Here is an 11,748-nt window from a genome sequence, read left to right as displayed (position 1 = left end):
GTATGGTCGTTGTTGTGCCTCCTGGTTGTAGCGGTGGTGGTAGTTGGCCTCCTGGTTGTAGTGGTCGTAGTTGGCCTCCTGGTTGTAGCGGTGGTGGTAGTTGGCCTTCTAGTTGTAGTGGTGGTTGTAGTTGGCCTCCTGGTTGTACTGGTGGTGGTAGTTGGCCTCCTGGTTGTACTGCTGGTGGTAGTTGTTCTTCTGGTTGTAGTGGTGGTCGTAGTTGGCCTCCTGGTTGTAGTGGTGGTTGTAGTTGGCCTCCTGGTTGTAGTGGTGGTCAAAGTTGGCCTCCTGGTTGTAGTGGTCGTAGTTGGCCTCCTGGTTGTACTGCTGGTGGTAGTTGTTCTTCTGTTTGTAATGGTGGTCATAGTTGGCCTACAACCAGGAGGCCAACTACGACCACTACAACCAGGAGGCCAACTACAAGCACCACTACAACCAGTAGGCCAACTACAAGCACCACTGCAACCAGGACGCCAACTACGACTACTACAACCAGGAGGCCAACTACGACCACCACTACAACCAGGAGGCCAACTACCACCACCACTGCAACCAGGAGGCCAACTAGGACCACCACTGCAACCAGGAGGCCAACTACGACTACTACAACCAGGAAGTCAACTACGACTACCACTACAACAAGGAGGCCAACTATGACCACCACTGCAACCAGGCCAACTACCACCACCACTGAACCCAGGAGGCCAACTACCACCACCACTACAACCAGGAGGCCAACTACAACCACCACTACCACCAGTAGGCCAACTATGACCACTACTACAACCAGGAGGCCAACTACGACCACTACAACCAGGAGGCCACCTACCACCACCACTACAACCAGGAGGCCAACTACGACCACCACTACAACCAGGAGGCCAACAACGACCACTACAACCAGGAGGCCAACTACAACCACCACTTCAACCAGGAGGCCAACTACAACCAGGAGGCCAACTACAACCACTACAACCAGGAGGCCAACTACCATCACTACTACAACCAGGAGTCCAATTACCACCACGACTACAACCAGGAGGCCGATCATTATAGATCACAGTGGAGGCTCAGATGTCAAAGCTTCTCTGCTCTTTTCTGTTGTGCCATTGCTCTACACTCTCTGTGCCTGAGCAGCAGCTGAGATTCCTCATCCACAATTCAGGCTGAGTTCAAACGCCAAAGAAATGGATGAAGGATTGGGTAAAATCAAGGGTAATGTATAATTGTTCTTAATTATGTAAATGAATAGGCTAGAAAGACTGGGTGACATCATGAATAACTTGGTATTTAGAGATTATGCGATGACTGATGACTAATGTGTGTGTGTGTGTGTGTGTGTGTGTGTGTGTGTGTGTGTTCAAACAAATCATATCAAATCAATTCATATTTTATTTGTATAGCCCAAAGTCACAAAGTACATTTGCCTCAGAGGGCTTTACCATCTGTGCAGGGAGTGACACTCTCTGTCCTTAGACCCTCGGTTCAAGTGAGGAAAAACTTGACACAAAAAACCTTTAACAGGGAAAAAAGGTGGAAGAAACCTCAGGAAGAGCCACAGAGGAGGGATTCTTCTCCCAGGACGGACAGACGTGCAATGGATGTCACGTGTACAGGACAAATCAACACAAACATATTGTACAATTACAATAACTGACAAAATGACAATGAATTACAATGAATGATAAAATGACAATGAATTACAATGAATGATAAAATGACAATGAATTACAATGAATGATAAAATGATTACAGTAGCAGTGGAACCTGTGATAGAGATAGAGAGACACAGATGCACAGCAGCAGCAAATCATCAACTAACTATAAACTGTAATGGAGATATGGTAACATAATGACAGTAATAATATGTGTAGTGGACGTCGTGCAGGACCACAGCAGCAGCCACGATCCATGGGAACCTGAGAGACTTAAGACTAATGTATACTTTTTGAAAGAAAATAATGACTGTTATACTGTGTGTATACAGACCATGTACTCAGCAGAGATTAACATTAAAATTACCAAAAAAAAAAGACGCTCAATGTTCTCTGCATAGAAGTACTGTTTTTTTTAAATTCCTCGATATGAGGAGTACATATATTTAAATTAATAAAAACAAAACTGCACTCATAAAATATCCAAAGCCACTTGTTTTGTCACATTCAGTTCCTTGTATTCAAACAATATGCAAGGCAGGACATTAAATGAGATTCCTTGAAGTATGAAAAGTAACAGAACATAAAGTTTATTTTTGCAGTACGATAAACTGATTCAAAAGGAAAAACATAAAATAAAAGACTTTATAGCCTTTGTTTAATCTTCAGATCGACAGATGGCCAGCATAGCCTGTAGATGATCTCCTTTGTACTGTTTCTGTTGGAAGTTCACATATAAAACATGACAATTATTTTTTTTTCTTGAATAATAATTGCACACATAAGCTTATATAAGTACTTCAGGGTGTTGTATTATGTGTGTGACTCACCTGTAGAGCACTGTAAAGAGACATGCCTGTTAGTTTCAGGTAGGCAGCTCGGATACACAGCAGATCGTCCTCACTGTGAGACACCATGATCCCCTGCACTATCGGTGTCTGAAACAGTCAAATGTTTTGTGTGTCAACTGTTATGTATTTGACAGTCTCACACAAAATATACACAATATATTTCTTACCTTCAACATCTTTGCATATTTGTACATTAGAAATGTAGTGTTCCGTAGTTTAGACAAATGTATCTATAAAGAATAATGCATACAGGAACAGGTGTTTTTCAGAAATTTGAACTGTTATAGGAAACTTGAGATGGACTATGTAATACACTATATTAAAACAATAACAACAAAATGACATGTAAGGAAGCTGTCAGTGCTCTATACAGCACTGGGGTTTGTATTAAACAAAGTTAAACAGTGTGGAAATCTGTTTGTACACAACTCTATAATTCACGTGTGTACTGATGATGTTTGAGGTTTCTATGAACATACACGTTCTAACACTGCATATCAACCTTTATTTGAGAGATGAGAACCTCCAAACAGACATAAATGTCAAATGTTTTGGCTTTGGAATAGACTTGTAAAAATGTGTGATCAGACTCACTAAAAAGACATATCACGTGGTCGCCCACAGGCTAATTAGTTAAAATCTTTATTTAATTTGCACAGTTTGTCATTCATCTTCCAGAACAGTTGCTTTGTCATATTCAGGAGATTAAGGGGAAAATGGTGTGTTAATATATGGTATAAACAAAAGTCACAGACATATTGTTACATAAAGGATAATTACAGTGTGAGTCTCGTGTCTAGCATAAAGATCCCTCTGTGCACAGCTGCGTTCAGGAACAAATAGTTATCGAGTCCAGCAGGTTTAAAGGACAGACATCAACTATTTAAACTGTTTTGCTGTCCTCTCAAAAAATTATTTTTAACAAAATGTCCTCCAGTTATGTTGATTTTTTTTGGCTGCATAATTATGAAAGAGTTGTGTTGGGCTTTGTGAAGTGGAACCTTTTCATAGAGATGTCAAGTAATCTGTAAATTTGTATTGAAATGAACATTCTGAGCACTGCAGCTGCACGTTTTGTGTCTTGTAAACCTATGTGGGTTGGACACTTTATTAGCATGATGTAAATTCAAATCAAGGCAAATCATGTAACAAACTTATGGATGTTCTATGAATATTTTTATGACTGTGACTAAATAAAGTGTGTGTGGAAATGACCTTTTTATCTTTGGAAGTTTTTGGGAGGGGATTTGATTTCCTGCACCAAAAGAGATTAAGAAAATGTGTACGCGCGCACGCGTGTGTGTGTGTGTGTGTAGCTTTCTACTTATTATGACTTTAAAAAAGATGAATAACAAAGAAGCCTTTCCCAGTACACTGTGTATTAAACAAACTTAAGTCATGATAAAAAATCAAAAAGGATAGCTCCTTACTTTCTTGGTCATCAGTCTTTTGGCCAGGTAGACATCCGGGTTCTGAATGCATTGTACTGTCAGGCACAGGTAAAGAAATATCAGAGTTTAATCAACATGGACAGTGCATTGTAATCTTTCACACAGTATCTAAAACATTATTTACCTAAAACCTTCAATCCCAGTTGAAAGTCTCCTGTAAACTTCTTCTCCAAGGCCTGATCCACCATCTGTCCGCTCTCCATCTCCAGTCCAAACAGCACTGTCAGTGATACACGGGGTCAGAGGAATGAGTGTATTTAAAACAACAAATACATATGCAACAAAGTACATATATGAAAATATATATCACAGCCTCACCTTTGTTGAGATGGTCTGAGTCTCTGGAGGTCAGTATTTCGATCCATGGCCCTGCTTCAGCTTTTTTCCCATTTAGTGATGCAGAGAGGGACTGCAGGAATAAAAACAAGAGAACACAGTCAGAGAGTGGAGAAATCTCTGTCCACGACATGCTCCATGCAAGAGCTACAAAGTGACAGTTGAAGCATATTACTGGGATATGATTTCTTCTACAGTCAGGTTTAGTGCCTGGCAGACTTAGTAGAGATGACAGATTTACATGTTTAATTTTCTAGATTTATTATGAATATTTTCTGCATGTGAGAACAATAATTGATTATATATATAAACAATAAATAATACACAACAGTAAAGCATATCAAGCACTATCAGCATTAGCAAAATCAAGTCCATTGTGTCTGCTTCGTCATAAACTACAGCACTTCTCCTCACCTGGACACAACCTTTGTGTATGAAAGTGTGATGGAAAATAATACCTTAATATCTCTTTGGACGTCACCGGCAACATTCTCTTTCTGTTGGGAGAGAGGAGTGAAGAAAGAGTTCACTGCATTTTCAAAACAAAAGTGAAATTCTATTTCTATATTCACACAGTGCTTTGCTTTTGAGGTTCAAAGCGATAGTGAAGGAAATAAATGAGTAAATTACATTTAGCAAAGCTACAATAAGCTTAGCAAAGTCTCCACTGGTTTCTCCTTTCAGTTCCTTCTCCAGGTCCTTCTTATAAACTGGAAAGGGAAGACAAACAAACAGGAGCAGGACATGTCAGATTGTGGATGAGGGCGTTTAAATCTACAACAATCAATCAAAACATTTTTTGGGAAAGATTAGGGAAGTTGTGAGACTTACAGTGTCGGTAGGAAGCACTAATTTCTTGAAGCTGTTTTCCAGATTGCGTGCACAGGATCTCCAGCAGTGTTTCCTCATCTGTGCCTAAACCCTTCACCCACAGGACATGACAGACAGGCAAGCTTCAATCTCCTCCTCCTCCCCCACAAGAAACCCATGCATATACACATACAGAACCCCTCCAAGCTCCCCAAAATATGCATACATAGACACAAAGATCCACTGACCGCCATAGCCTGTTGCAGGCGATGAGCCTCGTACTCCAGAGGAGGCATCAGCAGCTCCAACAGTAGAGCCTCCAGTTCTCCAGACAGAGCTTTCTTCAAACCAGCTGCCAGGTCCTGGTACAGAGTCAGATTAACACATTCATTCTGTCACATATCTTAAAGCATTGGTTCTCATTGCTATAATAATACAATGGACATGGGACAAGAACTCAAAACACTAGTGTATAGACTATATACTCATATACCTCAGTAATATGAGAATGTATTATATCTATTATTGTTCTTGTAGATCTAAAACAGGCATAATGGCTGATGCTAAAAACACTCATTAAAGCCAAAACTGAATTAACTGTTGCTCCGTCTGAGGGTTCTCCTGTGTTTGGTAGTTGTCATGTGTTGTATTACAGTACAACAGGGAGAGGGTTGTTGTTTTGGGGAGGGCCACTAATAGAGACATCATTTTATTGAATCTCATTGTACCAGATCAGACAAAAACTCAGATCTTATTAAGGTTTCCAAACCTCAAATATACCTAAAGGTGCGGTGTGTAAAAAATGGGGCCTTTATTTTCAGAATAAGGCAGACATGGAATATAATATTCATAACTATGTTTTCATGCATGTAAGATCACCTAAAAATCACCTGAAAATAATCTTTTTATTTTTGTTACTTAAAAATTCTCCTTTTATATCTACAGTGGGGGCAGGTCCTCTTTCATGGAGGCTGCCATGTTGAAACACCGTGTTTCTACAGTATATATACTGACTGTAGACAGAGACCTTAAAGTGTTGTTTCTCCTTTACACTAGGAATGTGGGAGTGATGTGAGGAGATTGCAGTGCAGCAATTACACCACTGCATGCAACTAAATTCTACACACTGGACCTTTAACATGGTACATCTTCAATAATGTCCACAAGAAACACAAATAGTACGACAAGCAGAGTCAAACCACTGTTCTAGTTTAACTAAATCAATGCCTTGAGATCATCAGTTGTGTTGGCATACATCAAACACCTCTATTCACCTACTGCAGTAATTCATAATATTAAAAGACCAGAAAGAACAGTCCATCGTTACTTTAAGACATGAAGGTCAGTCAGTCCAGAACATTTCAACAACTTTGAATGTGTCTCAAGTGCAGTCACAAAAACCACCAAACACTCTCTCCTTCTCTGCCCCAGAAAAGGAAGACCAAGAAAGGACATCAGACCAGTGGAAATCTGGACTTTGGTCTGATGAGTCAAATTTGAGATGTTTTGGTCGTCTTCTTCTGAGAGCTAAAGGTTTAGCCACCAGCTAACTCTCATAGATGAAACAGACCTAGCTTTTAAACGCATAACAAACACATTTCAGAAAATGATGGACAAAGAGGAGAACCATGACGCAGAGCCGCTGCCTTGTCCGTCATTATCAGGACATTTACTGCACCTCAGTTTGAATTTGTATTTATGTCATCTGTAGATAAACCTGAAGCTGCTGCACAGACATTTTCTGATTTTAGTAAACATATTCATATTTTATTCAATATTGATGCCAATAAAGATGATTTGATTTGACAAAAAAACAAAAAAATGTCTAGTCACTTATGCAGTCCTCTGGACAGAAGGAGACTTCTCTTAAAGATCCTGTGATACTGATCTGAAAAGACATTCCAGGCAGTGACAGTGTGAAAGTATGTATTTGCAGATACTATCGCCTTCCTGTGCCAAGAAAATGCTTCAACAAGTGAACAGCTGTCGTGTGTTTTGTTGAGTTCAGAATATATCCATAAAATCTATACAAAGTAACTCCTGCCAACACACAGTGAGTGCAGTTTATCTGAAGGACTACGGCATCATGTTCTCTGTCACGTTATTTTAGCTTATAATTCAGATACTCCCTCTCTAAACAAAGGTGTGTCCCAACCCTTTAAAGACCTGTTTTAAATGATGTTTGATCAGCAAACACTTGAAGTTACAGATGAGCAAACACACATACATTTGCAGTATGAAGTATTATCATTGGGATTCTTTTGTACTGCATAACATGACATATTATATATTATATATTATATATAATAGTTTTCATTGTGGGGCTGCTGTGGCTTTGGGCCTTCAGTTTTCTGTATTGCTGATTATCATGTCTTAGTCTCTGATGTTTTCGTAGAGCCTTTTTTTCACCTTCTTTTTGTAAACTGTGAAATTCAGTAAGACGTGTTCTTGTAAACACGTTCAGGTCATTTGTTTGCTCACCCTTTGTGTGATTTCCTCAAAGGTCTTGGCGATCAGCTGCCTCTGAGCGTTGCTCCGATTGGTGAGGATCCTCACCAGAGTCACTGCGTCTGAGCCAAGCACACAATGTAAGTACACAAATACACAATATTTGGATTTCAATGGTGATACAACACTAGTATTTAATGATAGGATGTAGAATGTTGATGAGGAAAAAAGAAAAGAAGGATGGCATACAGTCTTTTCCAACAATGATGATCAACAAAGCCTCTCCGGCTTTCAAAACCAGTTTTTAATCTTTGAACAGAATCACCTTTCTTCTCCAGAGCTGCCTGGATCTCCATGGCATCCCGGTCAGGGTGGAAATTAGAGAAGGGTCGCACCGTTCCGAGGGTACCCCAACACATGTCCTATTTGAAAGAGAGGAACCAAGCAATTAGACAAACCTAAAAAATAAAATACTACAAAGACTGAAGGAACATTTGGCATGAATCTGTTTGATGTTTAAAGAGCAGAGAACAGGTGGAATGTGGAACAAGAGATGACATGTGACACGTGCCATGAAGGTGATGTCAGAAGATGAGTTAAGATACAATTAACTTTTCATCGCATTTGAATTTAAAAAATGTCAAATATTCTCTACCCTCTCTGTGACTAATGTGTGTGTGTGGGTGTGTGGGTGGGGGGTGGTTGTTTAGAAAATTACTAGGTTGGAAAAGAAGTCTAAGAGCATGCTGAACATTTACTACACTGTATAACTCTCAAGTCAAAGTCTTAAATAAAGACATCATAATTCCTAATCCAGCTGATTTTTTCAATATTAAAATTTAACCGGAAACACAAGATCACATTGCAGCATTCCAGCATGGAGCAGCCTGGAGTCATCATGTACAGAGTGACTTCTGCAGGTATGCAGATAATCAGAGAACAGAAGATAGCAGATTATATCTACATGTGGTGTCTTGGTAATGAATTAACAAAAGAAGGACGGTACAGAAAAGGTCTACTTACATAAGATTTGAAGTAATCAGGGTCCATTGCTTGTTTTATCTGCAAGAAAAGAATGTGAATGAGAGATAATGAAACATACACAACAAATGATAAAAACAGAGAGAAATTTGAATTTGAATTCTAAGTTTCAATTCATGTTCAATTAATCGCTTAATGACAGTTTCATGAAACTAGCAGATATCTCAACAAAACAGCTCTATTACTGTAAGATCATATCACATCATGCCAACAGCAACATCCGGCAATACAACAATTTCTAACAGTATTTTGAAAGAATGCTGATTTTTCTTACCTGTCACAGAGTCCTGTGAGCTGTAAGAAGGTGTGGAAGTAGTTCAGTTTATTTTACAACCTCCTCTAATCAGTCTTGGATCTCAGTCCCGCCCTCACTATGCCACACCCGCTTGCAGTTCACCCACTTGACTGTCGATCAAACGTCTGACCAATCAGTGCTCAGTATGTTCACAGCTTTGTCAACACTATTGGTGTGTACAATGACAACCCTGTTGTAAAATACTGACATTCCTTGCAGAGGAGGAATCTGAACAGTCAGGTTTGTTTACAGGTGACCTTACTCGTTGCCATATGTTGTAGATTTTGTGGCTGATTTGGTAGCAATGAATCACTGGTGAGGGATCGTTGCTGTATCAAGTTGCACAATGTATCCCCGTTCATTGAAAATGTAGTAATACTGAAGTTCAAGCTCCATCTTTGCCATTTTATAGCTCTTCACCAGGGTGGAGCAGGTATCTGATAAACAAACCCATTATTCAGCCCGCAGGTTTTCTCTGGAAGTGGGAGTAAGTGGTTTCAGGGTAAAACAAAACAGATCAACCTAAGCCCTGAAGCTCATGTATAACCTGATGGTCTTTTGGCTCCATAACATGAAAAGTAAATTGTGTCACAAGAGTTAACAAAAAGCCTCTTTGTTAGTACCTGAATTTGTGGCAGCATGTGATAGCGATCTGATACTCCAAAACTCTTATCCAGCCTTTTACTGCAGTGAGGGGAGGGCAGGAAGGAAACAGAGAGAGAGAGAGAGAGAGAGAGAGACAGTTCACTTTCAAACTCAGCAGGCCCAAATTACAGGTCATATAAAATATGATGTCACACAGAAAGATTCATTCAATAATTTGCTCAGAAAGTTATTTCCAACAGATGACATATACCACCTGACTGAGCATAATGAAACCGATCCTGTTCACTCCTCCGTGTTGCTTCTACCTGCTGCTAACCTGCAGAGCACACAGAAATATGAGTCCTGTGTGGTTATTACAAACAAAGCTGATCGACAACAACAGCTCCTTCAACTTGTACACGTAGTAAATGAACTTTACTGCTGAAACTAAAAATACAAACACAGTTTAAAAGGAAGTGCTGAAGGAACTGAATCGTGTCAAAGCACTGAATGAAGTTTGTGTTAATTTCATCTGAGTGTCATTTGAAGAGAAACAACTGAAATATCAGTGTGATTGAAAGCAGCTGGAGTGTTGTTACACATAAAGGTAGTTGTTGTGTAACCACTGAAAGCAGTTAAATCTTCATTTAAAACAGGTGATGTGTGTGTCAGTGGGAAAATGAGTTGAAAGGCTTCTTAAAGAGTTGAACATCCTGCACAAGACACAGATCTGAAAAGGCCTCCAAACTATAATTATAATCATATATAACTATAATCATTGAGTGTAATTAAAAGTTCAATGAAACTACAATAGAAATGTGTCATCCAAGGAATAATCAGGATGAGGATTTTGTTTTTAGTATTTCTCTTCATTTATGAATTTATTAATTAGTAATTATTTAAATGTTGCATATCTCAGTGAGATATAAATATAAAGAATAAATACTCTTTTCCATTTTGCATGTTGTGTCCTTCCTGTTGGCCTGGTGCATCTCAGAAAATAATTTTCTCTAGAAATACATAATTATTCTGATATTTCCCCTGAAACTGAATAGAAGAGAGTATGAAAACATTTAATATAGATTAAATAAAAAAAGAATCCCTTAATGTAGAGGCTAAGACAGACAGACATGAAATCTGTAGTTTCCTGATCCTCATGCGTTTTTTTTTCTTGCTATGAGTGCTGCATAAAAGAGATGAGCTGGACATCTACTGTACACTACACACAGAGCGGTTAGGGATATTTGACTGTTTTTTTTCCATTCATGGATCAGACACTTGTGCTTTTCAGAATGCTGCTGCACGTGTTCGGAACAGGAACCAAGATCAGAGATCACATCTCTCCCATTTTGGCTTCCTTGCATTGGCTACCAATTAAATGTAGAATAGAATTTAAAATTCTTCTCCTTACTTACAAAGCTCTTCATGGTCAGGCACCATCATATCTAAAAGAGCTCATAGTACCTTACTACCCCTCTAGAACACTGCGCTCTCAGGATGCTGGGTTCCTTGTGGTTCCTATAGTCTCCAAAAGTAGATTGGGAGCCAGAGCTTTCAGCTATCAGGCTCCTCTTCTGTGGAACAAACTACCATTCTGGGTTCAGGAGGCAGACACGTTCAACACTTTTAAGAGTAGACTTAAGACTTTCCTTTTTGATAAAGCTTATAGCTGCCATAGGATTAGACTCTCTGTCTCTCTCTGTTGATTTGTTCTGTACACGTGACATCTATTGCACGTCTGTCCGTCCTGGGAGAGGGATCCCTCCTCTGTGGCTCTTCCTGAGGTTTCTTCCACCTTTTTTCCCTGTTAAAGTTTTTTGTGGGGAAGTTTTTCCTCACTCGAACCGAGGGTCTAAGGACAGAGGGTGTCACTCCCTGCACAGATTGTAAAGCCCTCAGAGGCAAATGTACTTTGTGACTTTGGGCTATAGAAATAAAATTTGATTTAACTGTTAGAGAACAGCATGTTATGCAATAAGTACTGAAACACTGAACAGTTGTACATGTGCATTCAAAAGTTTAGAGAAGGTCAAATGAAGTTCACCTGTAAATGTTAGAGTGCATTTTTGGTGCATTCATCCGTCACAAACTTTTTAGTGTATGTGACCTCTTTGACTCTGGGTTAGGGTTAGGGTTAGGCTGATCAGATCTACAGACAGTGTTAAGGGAAGATGCTGCTGTGCTAAAACATCTGTTTTTAGTGGTTGGAAACAGTTTATTTAGCACATAATGCAACAACATTTGATGCAATTCTTTTGAAATAAATGTCAGCTTTG

At 39.4% G+C, this 11,748-nt stretch overlaps 1 protein-coding gene across 1 annotated transcript; it reads right to left on the bottom strand.

The window, feature by feature from the left end:
• Positions 1-1,843: 1,843 nt before the first annotated feature.
• Positions 1,844-8,929, bottom strand: anxa14 (annexin A14). Its single transcript, XM_010742731.3, has 13 exons — positions 8,867-8,929; positions 8,575-8,613; positions 7,877-7,973; positions 7,585-7,673; positions 5,352-5,465; positions 5,125-5,215; positions 4,924-5,003; positions 4,752-4,790; positions 4,276-4,366; positions 4,082-4,177; positions 3,937-3,992; positions 2,486-2,593; positions 1,844-2,373 (listed from the first exon to the last, which is right to left on the bottom strand). The coding sequence occupies exons 2-13, from the start codon at positions 8,599-8,601 to the stop codon at positions 2,314-2,316; spliced, it is 948 nt and encodes a 315-aa protein (XP_010741033.1). The 5' UTR covers positions 8,602-8,613; positions 8,867-8,929; the 3' UTR covers positions 1,844-2,313.
• Positions 8,930-11,748: the final 2,819 nt, after the last annotated feature.

The sequence above is a fragment of the Larimichthys crocea genome, chromosome XIII (genome assembly GCF_000972845.2).
Source record: "Larimichthys crocea isolate SSNF chromosome XIII, L_crocea_2.0, whole genome shotgun sequence".
NCBI classification, from domain to species: domain Eukaryota; kingdom Metazoa; phylum Chordata; class Actinopteri; family Sciaenidae; genus Larimichthys; species Larimichthys crocea.
This window is presented reverse-complemented; position numbering and strand designations above follow the sequence as displayed.